Raw genomic sequence first — 22,666 nt, 5'->3', positions numbered from 1 at the left:
GTGAAATCATATGATATCTGTCTTTCTCTAACTTATTTCACTTAGCATAATACCCTCCAGTTCCATCCATGTTGTTGCAAATGGCAAGATTTCATTATTTTTCACTGCCAAGTAGTATTCCATTGTGTGTGTGTCTGTGTGTGTCTGTGTGTGTGTGTGTGTATACACACACACACACACAGACACACACACACCACCCAACCTCTTCTTAATCCATCAGTTGATGGGCATTTGGGCTCTTTCTATACTTTGGCTATTGTTGATAGAGCTGCTATAAACATGAGGATTCATGTGCCTCTTCAGATCAGCACTTTTCTATCCTTTGGATAAATTCCTAGTAGTGCATTTGATGGGTCATAAGGTAGTTGTATTTTTAATTTTTTTGAGGAACCTTCACACTGATTTCTGGAGTGGCTGCACCAGTTTTGCATTCCCACCAACAGTGCAAGAGGGTTCCCCTTTCTCCACAGCCTCACCTGAGTTGTTAATTTTAGCCATTCTGACAGGTGTGAAGTGGTCTCTCATGTGGTTTTGATTTGTATTTACCTGATAAGCAATTTTGAGTATCTTCATGTGTCTGTTTAAGGCCACTGTATTCTTAAAGCACTCAGGACAAAGATATGCAGAATTTGTCATTAGAGCTGGACATACCTGGAGGTTGACAATCTCCTCATAAATCTCTAACCTTTTTGTGCTGATCTTGGGCAGTGTATTTTCCAGGTGGTTGTTCATGAACTACAAAGAAAGCTAAATGCATGAGTTGAATTTGGGTGACTGGCATCATACTTGCCTTTAGATGCTTCCTGTATAGGGTGAACGTGCTTAAGCATGTAAACTAATTTGAAAGTGTACAAGGCATTCTCCAACTCTAAAAAGGAGGAAATATAAATTAGCATGCTTGTATGTCCAATATAACTTATTTTCAAATATATAGATAAAAACAGGGATATATATTTTCAGTTACCTTTAGTCTTACCAATTAGAGTTCAGAAGAAAATATGTACAAGACCTTTTTTATACCTTAGGTTAGGTTATATTTTAATATTTTTTTTTATTCGAGTTCGACTTTAAGTCAAAACAGCCTACTTTGGACCACAAAATATTTTCAGTTAATTTAGGCCTATCCGTGGTCAAATCTTGGCTAACCATCTTAATTCTTTGGTATTTGCGATATATCCTACATGAGAAATGGAGCTGACCAAAAAGAAAACCAAGCAATGAACCAAAAGCACAGAGGTGTCATTCAAAAGAGACTTTTGAGGAAAATTTTTAGGGTTGTAACTAGGTCTCCCAAAACATCTTTATTTGGAACCAGTACTGTATAACTTATCGCCAATGGAATAATTGTGCAATTTGAAAACTTATATAAGTTTTCAGAAGCATTGCTGAAATTTTGGCCACGCTATGAACTATTTTATGCAAATAGTGAGTTAACTTTCCTATCACACAATGTTTATATCAGCCAGCAAACCCAAAGACCATTCAATATTGACAATTACATCAGAATGATTTATTAGGTAAGTGGCATGAAATTGACCCTCTCTTAAAATAAGAATTTCCAGTCATTCAGTATAGATCTTCTGTTAGTGAAAGCAGTACACATTTTTCATATGAAAAATTAAAATGGTGAATGTGAAAAGATTTAACAAATACTCAATATATTTTTATCTTAACACATTTAAAAATCTAGGCTTTAAATAAATCAAATATGAGCTCATTTTTACAATGTAGTCAGCAATGATTTTAACTAAGGTTTTTGTTTAGAAAAAATAATTGATGCTTCTTTTTAAATATATAATTTTATGTTAAGTATTTAATCTCTCTGACCTCATTAGGTGTGTCTCATCATTAGATATAATGTTACTAAAGTAGTTGTAACTTTACAGCTTCTTTGATTAATGATGGTTTGGACTAAGGTTTCACTGGGTAGGATTAACTATGTTTAAAGATGGCAAGCTGCCATTATAACATTAATGCCAGAATTTAATAAGAACCAGAAAATAACTTCAAGGACCTTAATAATTTAATGTGAGGGCATGATCATATTCTGATTATTTTACTGTAGTGTCCTATTAAAAATAAGTTATTCTTTATGTTGTGATAAAGTTTTACTCCACACACACCGAATATCAACTATGTGCCAATCATGTGACTGTTTTCCATGCTCAAATAAGATAATATATGAGAAACATCTCCCTTATTTAGAAATCTCCTAGCCTTCTGTAATCTAGTGTTACTGATTTCCTAAGGCATGGATCTATCTCCCTAACTTCTGGCCTGTTTCTTTCACATTTCTTACATTAGCTGCCACCTCCATTATCTAGACTGAACAGCTGACCAGATATGGCCCTGTAATGAAGGGTGGGAAGCATGCATTAGAAGTGAATGTCCTATTTGTGGTATGGATTATTACACAGGAAGAGAAAAGTTTTGCAGGACTATACTGTTAAAACACTAGTCTGTTGAGGGAAAAATCTTTCTGTACTGAGGGTGTATTGTGATGACTTCATTTCTGCAAAATACAGGTGCCCTTGATGCTCTTTACTTTTCTAAAACCTCCATGATTCCTATGTGTTTAGAACCAAAGAGGGAAATGGACCTAACACAAATAAATGCCTGCTATTATTTGCTCTCACATTCTTAAGTATACATGCTTGCTTGCAAAGAAAAGTTGAGACCTTGTAAAAACTATAAACCATGACTACAAGATGTAAGAAGTAAAATACAGCAGAGGCAAAGGGAGACTAGATGCAAAAACTCCTGATGCAGACAAACCTCACCCCTTTAGCTCACAGTCTGGGCTTCCTGGTTGTGAAGGCAAAGAGGAGAAATAGGATTATGTGGTGGGTGATCTTCTGGTTGTAAGACACATGTCATCAGTTTTTCAGACACAAACATTTTTCTTGTTCACTGTAATAAGAATAACTTATTCCAAGCGATTTGTAGAAGAAGCCATAGCCACATAAGGAGTGATGTCCCCATGAATTTTTATAGAAAAGAAGAAAGTATTTCACCTATGTCATTTCATACACCAGCCTTTGGAGAACAGGGAGGGAATAATGTTAAAAGCAAGACATTTTTTTCTCCCAGGGGGGGCAGGGAAAAGGGAGTTTGAAACTTCTGGTATATTTACTGTAGATAGATGCTTATTTTCTTTCGCCCCACTGACCTGTGGAGCAGTAGAAAGATGTAAAGATGTCTAGTAAAGGGTAGCATTGTTAGCAGTCGGAGGGGATAAATGGAATTTTTGTGGCAGGATGATATTTGCAAGACTGATCAGGCCGCTGGGAGGTTTTTAAATATGCCAGTTCCCTATAACAGGAAGATCAGTCTCTGTTTTAGACAGCATATCCAATTTAGTAAATTATTATTATTCCGTCAAAATTAATGTGAACAATTTTCTCTTTGAGGCTGCTTTTTCCATAGGTGATGTTTTCCAGATGGGCTTTGTGTAAAACTCTTAATGTTTTGTGTTTTCTTTCCTAGAGAAAGAGCCTTTTCTGACATGTCTTCATTTCTTTCTCTTTCCCTCATTGTAGGAAAGAGAGCCCCAAAGGCAAAGGAGAAGAACAAGAAAAAGAAGAGGAAGCTGATAGAAAGAGCCCAGGAGCAACACAGTGTCTTCCTAGCTACAGACAGAGCTCATCAGTAAAATAGGAGACATGTAGGTTAGATTTTGGGGGATTTTTGTTTTTGCAAAAGTGCACAAAGCTACTCTCCCCGCCTGGACACTGGTGTGTGGCGTTTATGCTGCCTTGACCAGTATTTGTTCCCGGTAATGTTGTGAAAGGAGGAGCCACGAGCGTGGTCTCTGTTATTTATGCTTCAATTTGCATCTGGAGACTGTGAAGGCAGGAGCTCACGGCCTGAATCGGTGGAAGAGGGAGTGGGTGTCCAGCATGTGCCTTGGCTCCACATGCACGGAGGGAACGTGGCACCATGGAGAGGCAACGGCCGTGAGGCCCCAGACCACCACTGGAGAACAGACTTGTGCATATTTATGGGAAAGAAGACACTCCGCAGGCAAAGTGCTATTTCACCTGTGACCTTGATTTCTCACGTTGTGTATTTGCAAGGATAAATGTATGTTGATATCTGCTTTTAGCTGGGGGTATGCTCCAGGGATTCCTGCTCAGTATCACATCAGCTCCAACATGTACATAATCTGTGGGGCCATCGATAAACCTCTTACTGTATATTTATGCCTTCTTTCCTGTAACAAGTCATACCTGATTAATATTATGTCACTTTGTTTCTAGATGTTCCTAACCATCGTCCAGTAAATGACTTCTAGTTGTGCGAATTGACGGATGTTTCGTTGCCCCTTGAAATGTAACTTTTCTTGGAGGACTTATTTCTCATTGTAAGAATAGGATAAGCTAGTTTGTACATAGGCTCAAATGACCAGTGTCAAAGAATCTGAATATCAGTAGAACTTCCCCACTCCAGCTCTCCTCCTACAGATAAAGCAGCATGTGTCAGGCAGAAACTAAAACTCCCTTTACGTCTAAGAGGTGATGACTTTATGAAACACAATTGAAAACGCGAGGAATTACATGCAGTCCCTTCTAGTACTCATCATGCAGTTTCAGAGGCTAGAGAGATTTTCAAACTTTTGTTTCAAGCTTCAATATATATACATATTTATCTAAAGCCATCCCTGACTTACCAGGACAGGGTACCTACCAATATTCTTGGGTCACTGTAGAAATTACCATCATGAGACCATGCATAGAATTTGAGAAGAAAACAATATGAATTCCTGTAACTGCTGCTCAGATCTTAACAGGTCTCCTTTGAGCCAGATCCGTATCCTCTCCAAGACAGAAGAACACGATGGAGACTTCCCTGGGGACTTTTGGAGCAGTTGTTTCAAAAACATCATCATACACTTGAGGAAATCAGCTCTCAGAGAGCTTTTAATTGGCTTCTTCTATAAAAGCATCATTATCTTCCTGGCTAATTCAGATGAAAATTAAAACAAAAAAATGGTTACAGATGTTTAAGGAAAAAAAAAGCAAGGTAAAGCATTTTTTCTCACCTTGCATTGGCAAAACTACCTCTTCAGCATTTTTGTTTTGAGTCAAAAGCATCTTACCAGTATCAATGTCCTATACATCATTATGAGAATATTGTTGCTATGAGATAATAAGCCATATATGAATGTTGTACACAACTTTAGGGTTTGCATTTAATCCTAAAGTGCTCACCTCGTTTCATGTCTATTTACACTATATTCCTATTTACTAAGTGGGGGAGGGGCTCCTTTATATAGTGCTTCATCGTTAATAAGTCAATATCTGTTCTGTTTCTGAGATGTTCTTTTCATGCATTAAAAATCTTCAAAATTATTGTTGGTGGAAGTTTTCTTTAGAGGTACATTTAGAGCAAAGAGAAATACTTTAGCAACTCTACCCCTAAATGATGATCCTTAAAAAAACACAAATGCTACTAAAAGGAACTAAATAGTTTAGCTATACATTACACTAGAGTGGAATGGAGTGGTTAGGCAGTGTGGTTCTAAAATCTCTACTCCTGAGTTCTAATCTAGACTCTAAGAGTTAGCCTGGGGCAAATTATCGCTCCAGGTCTCTGTTCCTCATCTGTGAAATAGAGGTAACAGTAGTATCTACCTGTAGGCCTATGTTTTGAGGATTAAATTAGGTAAAATGTGTAAAGTATGGTCAGCACAGGGTATACTAAGTGCTATCCAAGTTACCTGTTATTAATTGCCTCTGTTCTTGGCTAATTATTTCAAAAACACTCATTTCTCTCTATATTTTTGAAAATTTCAGTTCCTTTCTATCGCTTGATGCCTAGGCATCATTTGCCCCAATTTTTATTCTTTTTTTTATTTTTATTTTTTATTAAAAAAAAATTTTAAACATTTATTATTGAGAGACAGAGACAGACCGTGAGCAGGGGAGGGGCAGAAAGAGAGGGAGACACAGAATCCAAAGCAGGCTCCAGGCTCTGAGCTGTCAGCACAGAGCTGGATGTGGGGCTCGAACTCACGAACCACAAGATCATGACCTGAGCTGATGTCGGACGCTTAACCAACTGAGCCACCCAGGCATCCCTGCCCCAATTTTTATTCTTATGGGAATTGATTTACAGCTGATATATAATCTTCCAATTGTAAATAAAAGATTCTTACTACAGTATCATTTATAGCTTTCTGGGAATACAAAGAAAATCTCGTGGTTTTCTATAAGTAGCTTTACCATTCCTATATTTATATGATGTATATAAATATAGACCATATGAAACTGGTTCCCCCCTCCAATATCTTCATGGAGCTTAGCATCTGTAAAAGTAAATGATGGAATCACAACTTTGTCAATTAAGTTCAGGTAGGGAAAATGGGTGAAGGGAGTCAAAAGGTAGAAAGTTACACAACAAATATGTCATGGTGAAGGCAATGTATAACATGGCAACTATAGTTACTAATGCTATTGCATATGTGAAAGTTTCTAAGAGAATCAATCTTAAGTGTTCTTATTACAGAAGTTTGACAAATAAGCACTTAGGAAAAGCCATTTTTATGAATGTCTTTGTTCTTTTTCAAGATGCTAATACCAATAATTGTATGCATGGAATTTTCATGTTTTGCTAGAAACGTGGAGAAAAGATAGCACTTAGCCTCAAGTGTGTGACTCCTATAAAGGTGATGTGTGATTCCTCCTCCAGCTTCATATTTTTTTCTTTAAAGGAGAGCTGTGAGGAGAAAGAAAAGGGCATCATCTGTTCATGTTAGAGAAGTTTGTGCATAGTAGATATTACTTGATAATATCATTAGACAAGGTAGAATTAGTAACCCTGTGAATGTATATCTTGACCAATCTTATCATCTTCCCTCTTCTTTCAAAAGGAATAACTATTTCACTTATGCATCTGACCCCCTTCCTGTTACTTTGGGGGATCTTCAGTATCCACTTCTAGAATTTCTTCAGCCCTTCCTCTTCTCAAGTCACCATTTCATCAAAGTCTTCACTGTCCACATTTCTGAAAACGTTTGTTCATTAATGGCTTGTTCCCTTCTCAGCGATTTCTTCCCACACCACCGCACTATCGTTGTTCTGACAAAGGAAGCAGTGATGTTACCCTTGCTAAACACGAGGAGGACATTTGCCTTGATCTTTTTGTATGTGTCCTGTCTGCTCTTTCCACCAAGTTTAACTTTATTGTGCCCTTTTCTCTAGGAATTTCATTTCTCATTTGGCTTCTATGACAATCTTAACCAGAGCATTGTACTTCTTAGTCTTTTCAAGTTGTTTCTTGGCCTAAATTAAAAACACTGACATTTCATAGGTGAACTTACTGTTTAATCTTTTAGTCTTCTCATTTCCTCATTCTGCTTGGGAAATATGATCTTATGGCTTCACATACCATCTGTATGCTCTTGGTTTCCAAAACACATATTGGTCTCCAGGTCTTCATTAACAATTTCCAATCCTCAACTAGAGATATTGACTAGGGAGCCCACACTTCCCTCAAGCTCAGTGTATCTAAAACTGAATTTGTTACTACCTCAGTCAGGCTCGGGTCAAGGAAATAAACTAGTCAACATATTTCAAATAGGGAGTTTAACAGTGATAATTGGTTATACAAGTAATAAAGGAGGTGGGAAGCTGAAGTGGGAATGACAAGACCACCCAAAGATTAATAATAGGAGGAAGCCATTATTACCCCTAGGGCAACCTCTTCCTGATAACAGGAAGAGATTGAGTTTCCAGAATCTAGAAGGCAAGGCCACCCATCTCAAGCTAGAACTACAGCTGAAGCTAAAGCTGCGAACACAGAAAAAGATGGAATGAAAGACAGAAAGCTTATCTGGTAGGAGGAAGCTAAAATGTAAATCTGGTCACCCTGAGAAATGCTGCCTGAGGCAAACAGAGGAAAAAACACCCTGGATTCTCCTAACCTTCGTATCTCCAGTCTTTTACCCACACCTGCCATTGCCCAAAGCTATCTGGAAACTAGGGAGCCTGAGTAATGTAGTTCTCTGTGACACTGAGTACAACAGAAGGACATAGACCCAGGAGCAATGAGCAAATGGTCAACATAATCACTGACATCTGCCCCCAAAACAATTCCTCTTCCTGCCGTCTGCATTTAGTTAATAAAACCTTTAACTACATAGTTGGTTACATGAACACTCTTGTATTCATCATTTACGCCCATTGTTTCCTACATCTAATCAGTTCTATATTCTAGTGAGCCTACCTCAGAAATCTCTCTTGAATTTCTCCCCATGTCTTTGCTTTCTTTGTGCTATGGCTGTGCTAAGTTCTCTTTGTATCTCTTGTAGACTGTTTGTTATCCTAAATATTCTTACCTCCACCTTCACTCCAGGTATTCATTTGTATTTCTACTACTTCTTTTCCTGTTAATATATTGGTGGGTTTTATAGAATAAAATCTTGAATTTTTTACATGAAACACAGTAACCTTATAACTCCCTCTTTACCCACTTATCTTGTAGGGATCATGAAAAGACTGAATGCATTGGGATTATCATTATTATAAAATCTTCAAGGGTTTCTTTCAGGTAAACTCAGACATGCATACCATAATGGTTGATACCCTTGAATCGTGAAGGCAGAGATGTAAGGGCAACTATGGCTTTAAAAGTAGATGGTGGGCCACCTGGGTGGCTCAGTTGGTTAGGTGTTCACAACTGAGGCTCAGGTCATGATCTTGAGGTCCAGTCTGTGGGCTTAAGCCCCACGTCAGGCTCTGTGCTGACAGCTCAGAGCTTGGAGCCTCCTTTGGGTTCTGTGTCTTCCTCTCTCTCTGTCCCTTCCCTGCTTGCTTGCATGCTCGTTCTCTCTCAAAATAATAAGTAAACACTAAAGAAACCCTTAAAAGTAGATGGTGAACACACAAAATCTGAGAGGTCAGTCTGAAAACTGTGTCCAAGATTTAGACAATTCCCATATTAATCTAAGACAAATCACTACAATAAACTGCCATGTGCCACCTCCCCCAGCTTCAGAAGACAGTGATTGGTGAACTAAACACAAGCCTTAGAAACCTTCCCAACAAAGGTGTTCCAAGGAAACATTGCTAAGAGATTGAAGTTGCCAAGGGAATTATCCTGTCTTTTGGATTCCCAGGTCCACTTAATGCCCGAGATGGTGATAACTGTCTTCTCTCAGAAACACTCTCTGGAGTATTCCACGAAATAGTTTTCAAATATTTCCACTAAGACACCCTTAAAGACAGGAAAATAAAGTTGTAAGTCTGGGATTAGAACCTTTATTAGCAGACTAACTCCTCCTCAGGTTTTTAACCTCAGTCTCTGCGACAGCATGCTCTCCATGTGCACATCCAACCTTTATTTGATTCTCTTCTGACTTTGTTTCTTCCCGTTGCTAATTTAGTCATAAGACTCTGTCACAAGGTCTGTTTTTGAGAAAAGGGGTTAGCAAACTTTTTCCATGAAGGCCCTGAGAGTAAACAGCGGGTTTTATAGGACAAGTGGTCTTGGTCACAGCAACTCAGCCATGCGACTGTGGTACAAAAGCAACCATAGACAGTATGTAAACAAGTGGGTGTGACTATATTGTAATAAAAATTTATTTACAGACAAATATGGATTTCATAGAGTTTCACAACATAGTATTCTTTTGATTTTTTTCAACCATTTAATACATGTACAATTGTTGGTTTGCCAACCACACAAAAACAGGTGGCAGTCTGGATATAGCATAAAACCTGTGGGTCAGTGAACTATCCTTGCAAATTCTGTGAAAGGCTACCTCTAATTCTGCCTCTGAAGGAGTCCAGTAAATGTACTGAAGGCCTATGCCATTTAAAACCACCTTGTATGTGGCTAAGTCTCAAAGTTCTATTTTCACTCTTGATTATCTAACTCTAATTCTAGTTTTCTCTCTTTATTTGCCATAGGATATCATATGTACTTTGGGCCCAAACCTAAAGTGAAATAGTAAAAACTCAATCAAAAAATTTTTTTCTGCCTAAGTTTTCTCCTATTTAACTTTTTCATTGGTATAAATAGCACTACTATCTTCTAGTGTACCCAAGCCCCTGCATCCTGATGGGACAATCTTATACTTCCTCTTTATTCCATCTTCAACATCAAGAGATCTTCCTCATTTTTCTGTAATGTGCGTCTGTGGTGTACTCTTCCTTTGTTCTAATCTATGTGAAATAAAGCACTGGACTAATTTTAAATGCAACCAAGAAAACTCTTTTTAAAAATGATTATTTGTTTATACTTACTGGCATCTTTATTTCTGGGATCCATAACTCCTTAGTTTTTCTTTCCATTGGAGTGTGCCTTCCATTTCCTGCCTTAGCCTATGAAAATTGAGTGTGCAATGAATGCCTTCTAAGAACAAAACTTGGTAGGCAATGATTGCAGTGCCTCTGCCCTCCAGCTTGTTCATTTGGAATGAAAGATGATTTTTAGACTAACATTGTATATCTTCTTGAGCTCCTCTACTATGGAGACCACAGAACAGGTTATGTGGTAATGGAAGGAGTGTCAAGAAAGGCATCTCTGGGAACTTTGGCATGAGGTCTGGATGCTGAGTATATGAAGATATAAAAAGGATATAAAAAGGGAAAAAAGTAGCTCTGACACTGGAACCAGCCAGGACAAAGGCCCTAAGGTGCAAACAGGACAGCAAGGACCAAAGTACAGACAAAAGGGAGGAGTTTTTAGAGTATAGTCAGGAGGAACATGGAACCAATATAAAGTCAGGAATATTCAAAGGATGGGTCATGAAAGCTATGGCAAAAGCTTTAGTCTAGGTGCTTGGAAAACCACTGGAGGATTTAAGCAGGGGAGTGATATGATTTGATTCCTTTACCCTATTCACTAGGGGTGCTGTGTGGAAGGTGGGTTTTCAGAGTTAAAGCAGAGAGACAAATTAGCAGGTTATTTCAGTAATCAGATGAGAATATGACTTGGGCTGGTGGATGGCAGTAAAAAAAGGGGAGAAATGGTTATATTCAGGACATAGTTTGGCAGAAGAGCCCACACACTTGCCAATGAGTTGGACGTAGTCAGTAGTCATGGAAGAAAAAAAAAATGGAACTGAATTATGTCCCCTAGGTTTCTTGCCTTATGCAATAGTATATATCAGGAAGGTGAGGAAAACTGGGGAATATGTAAATCTATTTTTCATAGGTAAGTTTGAGATGCCTGTTTGATATTTATATGTTTGATATCTCTAAATCTGGATTTTAGGCAAAAGTTGAGATCTGGAGACATATCCAGTGGGGTATATCAGTGTATAAATGGCACTGAGCACCAAGGATGCATATGGGCTGATGCAGAGAGAGAATGTAGAAGGAGAAGAGACTTAAAAGCACTTGAACCTTAGATATCAACCAGAGAAGGAGACACCAGTAAAGGGATTTGAAAAGGTGTCCTGGGAGAAAAACTAGGAGCAGGTAGTTGCTAACAGTGACAAAGAACTTGGATTTAAAGTTTACATAGTTTCCTTCCCCCTCATGTTAGAATAAAAATCTGAGAAGTGAAGGACAATTAGGAAAAATTTGTAATAATTGAGGAGTTTGGTCTTCTCAAATTGTTTTCCTCATTGTACACTCCAAGAGTGAAACTAACCAATACCTTATAATCTCCTTGAACATGTTTTCAGTGTAGAAAGACTTTAAATAAGTCAATGCTCAAAAAACTTTGGAAACTACTCTTTACACAAATGTGATAATGATACTTAATTTCAGGTTACCATATCACCTACCAATTTCATCTACATTTATGATGAAATAATTATCTCAATGACCTAAGAAAGAATTTTCCTTTATTTCTTTCAAATTTAATAAACTATATCAAGTGAACAAGCATTTTGTGAATTATAGGTCCTTGGGTTTGTAATTTTCAACAATGAAGATTTTTTTTTAAGTTGTAATTATTGAGGTACTTTTATAACAGCCCTCTGATGTAGGACCGTACATGTTTGAACAGAGTTAAGTATTACACACACATACATAATCATGGTATTTAACTGGAAAGCAAGAGAAGTGTTAAAGTACTTTTTTTCAGTGTTTACTATGTAAAAGAGAATAACTAAAGTTCTAACTACTTTCATTACATTTTGAAAATAAATAAATATATTTTTAATCTTCTTTCCCATCACACATGCTTCTTTCAAATTTATTCTTTCCTATATATACTACCTGGAAAAACTAAATTTGACAGAAACACTGATTGCATACTCATAACCAGTTCTCTCCTTTCTGACCAATCATAAGCATCCCATTTCTCAGTATTCTTATAGCTGGGTGAAGCCTTATGATTGATTTTAACCAATGGAATTTTGGCTTAAAATTATGTGTATCACTTTAGGGCTAGGGCATTTAAGAGCATATATCTGTTCTGTCTCTTTTGGCTGTCCATAAAGGTAGACCCACAAGATGAAAGCAACCTATATCTCTGAGTCACTGCATGGAAAACAGTTTCCTTCCGTGGTTGCCAAGCCTTAATCATACTTTGCATGAATAAGAAATAAACATTTACTGTATTAAGCTACTGAGATTCTGGGGTTATTTGTTACCTTACATGGCCTGGCATTACTCTGTAGTGCAGTTTCCAAGTTTACTTTTTCTTGGGATTAAGAAACTATCAGGGTGCTGAGTGGCTCAGTTGATTAAGCATCTGGCTCTTGATTTTGGCTCGGGTCATGATCTCACAGTCATGGGATTGAGCCCTGCATCAGGCTCTGTGCTAATTGGAGCATAGAGCCTGCTTGGGATTCTCTCTCTCTCTCTCTCTCTCTCTCTCTCTGCCCCTTCCCCTCTTGTTCTCTCTCTGTTTCTCTGTCTCTTTCTCAATAAATAAACATTAAAAAAAACCTATCTTACTTATTAGTTGAAACCTGATCAGTAGATCTATAAAAGCAAAAAAGTCAAAAGGATATTTGACCAAAATAATTGACTTGCTTAGGTTTAGAATTAGAACAATGACATATACTTTTAGTGAAGTGTCCCATTTTGATGGCAGAGATTGACTACCATTCTGATGGTAGTATAATAATTTGTTGTCAAACTTTTCCAAGGATTCACATAATATTATTAGATAGTCAAGGTAGCACGTAATCTCTATGGGTTTTTTTCCACACACTTACCCTATGCAACAAGACTAGGCAATCTATAAAATGCTATTAGTGGATGGTCAACTAGATGGTGAAATAGGAATCTTCTTAATTCTCCTCCTCCCACAGACACACTGAGTGTACAGCTAAAGAGTAATGATCTCTGAAAGAGATCTAGAAGCTAGCTGAGTGACTCCCACACATTGGGCAAATGGGGAAATATCCACACTGGAATGGGTAGGGAAGACTAAGACAGACATTCACCACAAACCCCATTCCCATGATAGCACCATAAAACCAAGAGGGAACTCCAAACTCCCAGTGTCTCCATGAGAAGGGAAGGGTTTTGACCCATATATAGCACCCCAACATTTTTTTTTGGAGAGAGAGAGAGAGAGAGAGAGAGAGAGAACACAAGCAGTGGAGAGTCAGAAGGAGAGGGAGGAGAGAATCCTAAAGAGGTCCCCCACTCAGTGCAGAACCTGATGCAGGGCTTGATTCAATGACTGTGAGATCATGACCTGGGCTGAAATCAAAAGTCAGGTGCTCAGCTGACTAAGCCACACAGGCACCCTTATAGCACCCCAACTTTTAAGACTCCTATTCTGTTGAGGAACAGGACCTCTAAACACTTAGCTCTGAAAGCCGGTGAGGCTTGTGTCCAATTGTTAACTGTTGTGAACACTCACTGTGGCTATGTCCCTATGGTTCAGTGCAGAGGGAACAGGCAAAATTGCTCATCTCCCAGTGTTTCCCTGAAAGAAGTCCATCTATATACATTACAAGCTGCTACCTGAGTGCTAAGCTTCTAATTTAGCACACATCTAGGGGCTATCTGTAATCCTCCCTGGAGACCACAGGAACCACGACACCTCCCTTGCCATCTTTTTGTAGCCAGCTACAAGTCAGCAGTATTTTCCTGGAAGGAGCCTGTATACATGTCTGCACCTCAGGTTTTGTGCTGCCACCTGAGGGACAGGTCCCTGGATTGCCTGGATCTGATAGCCAATGGGACTTCCATTCATAAATCCCACAGAACTGTAGCAAACAAAAAAGAAGTTCCCAATTGGCTATTCTCTTAGGGCTCAGTGCAGAGGAAACAGGCAAAAATGCCCATCTCAGTCTTTCCCAAAAAAGCATTTGTCTACATACTTTAAAAGCTCTGCCTAATGGTCAGGCTTCTAATTTAGCATGCATTTAGGGGCTGGCAACAATCCTTCCTGGAGACGAGAGAAGCTAGTGGACACCTTATCTGCCTTCTCCCTCTAGCCCACTCCAAGTCATCAGTATCTCCTTGGAGTATATACATGTCTGGGACCACAGTTCTCATGACTGCTGCATGAAAGACAGGCCTCCAGGTCTCTGGACACTGATAGCAAATGGAGCTTGCACATGTGACCCCACAGAAATGTAGCAAACAGAGAAGCAGCTCTTAATGGGTACAGAAGCAATCCCTTCTCCTACCACAGCTATAACTCCCAGCACAGAGAGATGAGGCAAAATGGTCATCTCCCAGTTTCTTCCTAGAAACTACATACTTCCCCAGCTTCTGCCTGAGGGTCCAGCTTCTAATGAACCTGCATTTAAATGATGAATATGATTCTCCCCTTTGGACACTGATGGGCCTTGGCATACTTTCAACTTCTGGGAGAGACTAAGAACAAAGAAGCCAACTAGGATAATCACAAATGTTTGAGAGATAATCAAGAGCTTGGGCTGGGATAATTGACAAAGTTCATCTCCTAGAGAAGACTTTTCTGTGAAAACTGGGAGAGATGGCTATTTTATCTAATGTGCAGAAGCCAACACAAAAAGTCAAGGAAAATAAACAAACAGAGGACTATGTTCCAAAAAAAAAAAAAGAGTAAGATAAGTTTCCAGAAGCAGATTTGAAAAAATAATTTTAAGTTTATTAATTTTTGAGAGAGAGAGAGAGAGAGAGAGCGAGCGAGCATGAGCAGGGGAGGGGCAGAGAGGGAGACACAGAATCCAAAGCAGGCTCCAGGTCTGAGCTGTCAGCACAGAGCCTGATGCGGGGTTCAAAGTCACAAACCACGAGATCATAACCTGAGCTGAAGTCAGATGCTTAACTGACTGAGCCACCCAGGTGCCCCTCCAGAAGCATATTTTTATAAAATGGAGACAAGTGGTTTACCTGATAGTTCAAAATAATAGTATAAAGATATTCACTGAGGAGAGGAGTGCAATGAATGAACAAAGTGAGAAATTTCAACCAGTGGAAAATATCAAAACATACCAATCAAATCAAAGAGCTGAAAAATGCAAGAGTTGAACTAAAAAAATTCAATAGTATGGTTTAACAGGAGACTAGATCAAACAGAAGAAAGAGTCAGCAAACTTAAAGACAGGGCAATGGAATTTATCTAATCAGAGGAACAAAAAGGAAAAAAGAAAAATGAAAAAGCTTAAGAGACTTATAGGACACCACCAAGTGTACCATTATATGCATTATAGGGTTCTTAGGAGGAGAAGAGAGAAAGGGCAAAATGCATATTCAAAGAAATAATGGCTGAAAACTTCCATAACATGGAGAAAGAAATATACATCTAGACCCAAAAAGCCCATAGAGAACCAAATAGGATGGATTTAAAGAGACCCATACTAAGAAACATTATAATTAAATTGTCAAAGGTTATAGATAAGGAAAGAATCCTAAAAGCAGTAAGAGGAAAACAATACATTATGTACAAGGGAACCACCATAAGACTATGAACAAATTTTCAGCAGAAACTTTGTAGGCCAGAAGGAAGAAAGATGATACATTCAAAGTACTGAAAGAAAAAAAAAAAAAAAAAACACCCTGCCAATCAAAAATACAAAGTTGGCTAGAAAAGAATTGAAGAAGAGAGAAAGCAGAAAAGGAAACTAGAGGCCAATATTTCTGATGAACACAGATGCAAACATTTTCAACAAAATACTAGGAAACTGAGTTCAACAGTACATTAACAAGATCATGAACCATGATCAAGTAGGATTTATTTTAGGGATGTAACATTTGCAAATCAATGTGATACTTTACATTAACAAAATGAAAAATATAAAGCATCTCAATCAATGCAAAAAAGCTGAAAAAATACAACATCCTTTATAAATAAAAACTCTCAACAAACTGGGTAGAAGAAATGTACCTAATTTAATAAAGGCCATATGTGACAAATCCACAGCTAATATTCAACAGTGAAATGCTGAAAGATTTTCCTTTAAGATCAAGAATAAGACAAAGATGTCCACTCTCCTAATTTTACTCAATGTAGTATTGGAAGTCCTGGCCAGAACATTTAGGCAAAAAAAAAAAAAAAAAAAAACCATCCAAATCAGAAAGGAAGAAATAAAATGGTCTCCATTTGCAGATGGCATGATGTTATATATAGAAAACCTAAAGAGTCCACCATAAAAACCCTGTCTTACCTAATAGAAAAATTCAGTAAAGTTGCAGGATAAAGATCAATATGCAAAAATTAACTGTGTTTCTATACACTAACAATTAAAAATAAGAAACAGAAATGAAGAAAATAATCCCATTTATAGTAGATCAAAAAGAATGAAATACTGAGGTATAAATTTAACCACAGAGGTAAATGATCTGTACACCTCTGGATACTGATGGAAAGAAATTGAAGAAGACACAAGTAAATGGAAAGATTTCTCATGTTCATGAATTTGAAACATTAATAATGTTAAAATGTCCAGACTACCAAAGTTCTCTGCAGATTCAATGCAATCTCTATCAAAATTCCAATGATATTTTTAATAAATAGAACAAACAATCCTAACATTTATAAGGAACCACAAAAGAGACCAAATAGCCAAAGCAATCTTGAGAAAAAAGAACAATGCTGGGGGCATTACACTTCCTGGTTTCAAACTATATTACAAAACTGTAGTAATTAAAACAGTATGAAGTTGGCATTAAAAAAAAAGACACTTAAACCAATGGAACAGAATAGAGAGCCCAGAAATTATCCTATGCATTTATAGGGAATTAATTTATAACAAAAGAGCCAAGAATATACAATGGGGAAATTGTCTTTTCAATAAACGGTGCTGAGAAGCTGGATTGCCACGTGAGAAAGAAACTGAAACCCCATCTTATGTCATATATCAAAAAATATCTGAAAATGGATTCAAGACTTAAATGTAAGCTCTGGGACTGCTAAACTCCTAGAAAAAACATATGCAGTAAGCTTCTCAACATTGGTCTAGGAAGTAATTGGATATTTGACACCAAAAGCAAAGGTAACAAAAACAAAAACAAACCAGTAGGACTACATCAAGCTAAAAGCTTTTGCTCAGTAAAGGAAATCATCAACAGAATTTAAAAGAAATCTATGGGATAGGAAAATATTTTCAAAACACATATCAAATAAGAGATTAATATCGCAAATATATTAGAAATATGTACAACTCAATAGCAAAAACAAATAACCCAATTAAAAAATGAATAAAGGACCTCAACAGACATTTTTTCCAAAGATGATATTCAGATGGCCAAGAGGTACATGAGAAGTTGCTCAATAAAACTAATATAAGAAAAATGCATTTGAAAACCACAAGAGATGTCACCTCACACCTGTTAGAATTGCTATCATTTTAAAACTAACAAACTAGAGATAAATTCTAAGGAAGATGTGGAAAAAAGGAAACCTCTGTGCACTGCTGATAGGAGTGTAAACTGGTTCAGTCACTATGGAAAACTGTGTATGGAGGCTCCTCAAAAGTTAAAAATAGAACAATCATGTGATAAAACAATGTTACTTCTGGGTATATATTTGAAATGAAACAAAATCACTACTGAAGGAGATATCTTCACCCCCATGTTAATGGCATTATTTACAGTAGCCACGACTTGGAAACAACCTAACTGTCCAATGAGGGATGAATTAATAAAATGTGTGTATGGGGTCACCTGGGTGGCTCAGTCAGTTAAGTGTCCGACTCTGGCTCAGGTAATGATCTCACAGTTCAGGAGTTTGAGCACTGCTTGGGGCTCCATGCTGACAGCTCAGAGTCTGGAGCCTGTTGCAGATTCTGTGTCTCCTTTTTCTCTGCTCCTCCCCTGCTTGTGCTCTCTCTCTCTCTCTCAGAAATAAATAAACATTAAAAAAAAAAAAAGGAAATGTGTGTATGTACGAATTTTTAATCACAAAGGAGAAAGAAATCCTGTCATTTGACTACATGGCTGGAACTTAAGGACATTACTGTAAGTAAAATAAATCAGAAAAGACAAATATTTGCAATCTCAGTGATATGTGGAACCTAAAAAAACCCTGAACTCCTGGAAACAGAGAATGGGCTGGTAGTTGCCAGGGGCAGGATCTGGGGGAGGGACAGGGGAAATGAATGAAGGTGGTCAAAAGGAACAAAATTCCAGTTATAAAATAAGTTCTGGGGATATAATATACAGCATGATGACTGACTACAGTTAACAATACTGTACTGTATATTTATAAGTTGCTATAAGAGATCTTAAAAGTTCTCATCACAAGAAAGAAGTTTGTAACTACAAGGAGATGGACATTAACTAAATTTATTGTAGTAGTCATTTCACAATATAGACACATAGCTATTACATTGTACACCTTGAGCTGATATAATCTGTCAATTATAATGCAATAAAACTAGAAAGAACAAAAATAAATGTTGAATAATCAAGAAGTTAATCCCAAGACTTTAATCCCCAGACTTTAAAAATCTGTCACACTCATTTTAATTAACTTATTCCAAAACCTAATATCTTCATAATCTCCATTAAAATGGTTCTTATTACTCCCCCCAATTCCCCCAAAAGCCCACAATGACATATCACCTCACTCGTCTTAGGATGGCTATTATAAAAAAGACACAAGATTGCAAATGCTGGCAAGAGTGGGGAGAAAGAGAACACCTGTGCATTGTCTGTGGGAATGTACACTTGTAAAGCTCAATGTAAAACTATATCGAGCTTCCTTGATGAGTTAAAAAGAGATCCACCATATGATCCAGAAATCTCACTTCTGGGTACATATCTGAAGGAAACAAAATTATTCTCTTGAAGAGGTATCTGTACTCCCATGTTCATTACAGCATTATTCACAATTGCCAAGCTGTGGAAACAACCTAGGTGTCCATCAACATGGACATGATGAAAGGATCAAGAAGATGTGATATCCATATAAAATGAAATGCTGTTCAGCCTTACAAAAGAATAAATCCTATCATGTGTGACAACATGGACAACAGGGCATTATGCTAAGTAAAATAAACTCGGGCAGAAAAAGACAAATACTGCATATTATCACTTATATGTGGACACACAAAAAAATTAAACTCATAGAAACAGAGTAGAAAAGTAGTTGCCAGGGGTATGGAAAATAGGGAGTGGTTAGTAAAAGGCTACACATTTTCAGTCATGAGATGAGGAACTAATGTATATCATGGTGTTTATATTGATAACACTGTATCATATAGTTGAAATTTGCTAAGAGAGTAGAACTTAAATTTCCTCACCAAAAAAAAGGGAGGGCATTAGATACATGAGGTGATGAATTTGCTAATTAACTCTATGAGGGAAACCCACTCATAACATGTATGTATATCAAATCCTCATGTTGTACACTCTAAATATCTTAAAATTTTGTCAATTATGCTTCAATAAAGCTAAAAACTGCTGTTAATGATAGCTTATATTTATCCTTTGTTAATGAGGTTAATCTTTGACTGCCATATCATATCACATATCACATTACTGACCACTCAGCCCACAAAAGACATCTTCATCCAAATCCCATTTATTATGGACTGAATTATGTCCTCCTAAAATCTATATGTTGAAGCCATAACCAACAATATGACTGTGTTTGGAGGTAATTAAGGTTAAACGAGGTTATAAGGATGGGGCCCCAATCCAGTTAGACTGGTGTCCTTATAGGAAAAAGAAGAGACAACAGAAGCGTGCATGCACAGAGAGGCCATGGGAGGATACAGTAAGAAGACAGCCATCTCCAAACCAAAGAGAGTTGCTTCAAGAGAAACCAAACCTCCTGACACCTTGATCTTGGAATTCCAGCCATCTGAACCATGAGAAATAAATTTCTGTTGTTAAACATATAGTCTATGGTATTTTGTTACACAGCTGTAGAAGACTAATACACCATTCTTCACCAGGTTGCCCTTGGCATCATCTCCTCCATGTAACCTTATCTAAGTCATCACTGATACCCTCCTTCTCTGAATTTCTACAGTAAATGTAACTCAGGACTTAATATCACTTTTAAATAAAAGGCTATAACTTTGTTTTTCAATAAGCTAATTATTTTTATCTCACTAACTGGTTGTAAATCCCTTGAGATGAGAATCCATGGTCTATATCCCATCTTTTTATTCCTCAAAATTTCACCTATTGTAGCTATTCAGTAAAGGATTCTGTTAATGGCCCGGTATTTTCTTTCCGATTTTTAATTATTAAAATTTGAATCAGTCCATAATCCCAAGAAGAAAGTTTTTAGAACAGATGGGAGAATTTTTATATTATTTGTATAATTTTTCAATTACATTAAATTTATCTTAAAGATGTGATTGTTATACTATAAAGTACTTCCTATCATATATCTAAGATAATTGTGTGTCTGTGATTTTGCTCAATGTTTACAAGGGGAACAGGGCAATTTATCTGTTTTAATTAACTCATAGTTATCAGATTAGTTCTCAATTCAATGTAATTTGCAAAGTGACACTTGGTCAAAGTTTTAATTAGGGAAGTAAAACATCTGTTTTAAGTGTGACACCTTTATTTTTTGATGAACTAAGTGACTTGGGATGAATAGCTATGGGTTTCTTTTACAACAAAGAGCAAAAGTGGACTCATCCATTTTCAATCAGGAGCTATACTCAGAATTATACTGTAATAGTTTGAACTCTTTTATACACATATTCATTTAGAAAAAGAACAGGACTCTGTATGTATATGTTTCTCTGTCCCTGTTTGTGTCTTTATGTGTTTCTCTCTGCCTTTTTCCTCTCTTCTCTCTGATCCTACTCCCAACAGCTTTGTCCTGTTGGTCTGTGTCTGTCCCTGAAAACACAAATCATTTTCTCTTGGATATGCAGGCAAAATACTCCTGAAAGTTCTTGGTGTTCTCTAGTTTGTTCTGAAATTACATAATTATTAAGAGCTTACTGAGCAAAACTCAACATTGATCAAATGGAAAAAGGAAGCACCACTAAGTTACAGCTCCAAGCAAAACCACTTTATGAGTGTGTGGCTGGACTGCACGTTAATGACACCAGTGCCCAGGTGGCCAAATTTATGTCCACCCTCTTGATCTGATAATACAGAGCAGAGGATGAATTGGTAATGAACCAGGCTGAAAACAGATGGTGACTCCATGTGTGTTTGCTGCTGAAAACCTACAAAGGGGAAACATTAAATATGTGTCTTTAGATTTAAATTAGTGCATTTCAAAAACACAGGCTGTTGAGCTTTTGAAAACAGGCTGGCTGAATGTGTTTCATCTTATAGTTTTGAACTCTGATGCATTTTGTGGAATAGCAACAGGCAAAATGGATGGTATGTTAGTTACCCTTTCTTTAGCTCCTCAATATCAACGGTGCTCCACTGTAATTAGGTGCTTGTGTGCAGTTCTTTGTCATTAAATTTGCTACACCCTAATTAGGAAAGTTAGAAAATTCAAAAGACCACCATCTAAAAATTGGCACCAATTATTAAATATATTTTCTCAGATTATATGATTTATTTTTACTCCACAATACTGATTGAGTTTAGTACTGACATGATTTGTTTTAAAACATTTTCTTGATATACAAAGAGTATAAATGTATAAAATAAAAAATGTATCAAAACATAGAACATTCTCGTGGCTGTATAGACACTTGGGCTGTACTGAGATATTTGTTTGAGTCTGAATCTATCCAGAAATGATCATTTCTTTGATTTGCATTTTAAGACAAGTAAAGCTGGTTCTTCAATGCCAATCCAAACACATCCCAGAATAATTTGAGGAAAAGCTACCACAAACTCACCCTATGATTCTGTGAGGGCCTTGGATGATTTAATATAAAACTACATAAAAATGAGTATAGTTGAAGGTTGGGTAAAGTTTATAACAAGTCCAGAATTTGGCCTGGACTCCGTAGACAATGGAGTTACAGGAAATGGGAGCCCAGATAAAAGAGGGATAGGAGTGGTTTACTCCCCACCTCACATCTCACATCTGCTCTGCATAAATCTCTGGGCTATTATTACCTGGGCAATTTCTTCTGTGTTCTTCCAGGTAAAACTCAAACTGTCCAAGTTCAAGGTGGATTTGATTTAGATCTTGGACATGCCTGAGTTTACCCAAAGTGGCAGAATTTTTGAGTGGAGCCAATTTTATACTACTGTGTGAATTTACTTCTTAAATATAATCTCTCCCTTCCTTTTGGTTTAGTGGTGGTGATGGTGGTGGTAGTGATGATGATGACTTTGGGAGGATTTATTATACTTTTTAAAGCTTTTATGCAAAGATATTAAAATCTTTATCAAGTGTGCTCACCAAGGAAATATGTTGAATGGCAGTTATT

General features: G+C 37.2%; 1 protein-coding gene across 2 annotated transcripts in view; it reads left to right on the top strand.

Annotated features, from left to right (window-relative positions):
• The window catches only part of RSPO2 (R-spondin 2), a 163,528-nt gene extending 158,205 nt beyond the window's left edge, over positions 1 to 5,323 (top strand). For both annotated transcript variants that reach the window (XM_007075833.3, XM_042973548.1), the window contains exon 5: positions 3,540 to 5,323. In XM_007075833.3, the coding sequence (XP_007075895.2) occupies positions 3,540 to 3,652 (113 nt within the window). In that variant the 3' untranslated portion in view covers positions 3,653 to 5,323. The remainder of the gene's footprint in view (positions 1 to 3,539) is intronic.
• Positions 5,324 to 22,666: the final 17,343 nt, after the last annotated feature.

Source organism: Panthera tigris, chromosome F2, assembly GCF_018350195.1.
Source record: "Panthera tigris isolate Pti1 chromosome F2, P.tigris_Pti1_mat1.1, whole genome shotgun sequence".
Lineage (NCBI taxonomy): Eukaryota > Metazoa > Chordata > Mammalia > Carnivora > Felidae > Panthera > Panthera tigris.
The sequence above is the reverse complement of the archived record's forward strand: the minus strand, read 5'-3'. Positions and strand labels throughout refer to the sequence as shown.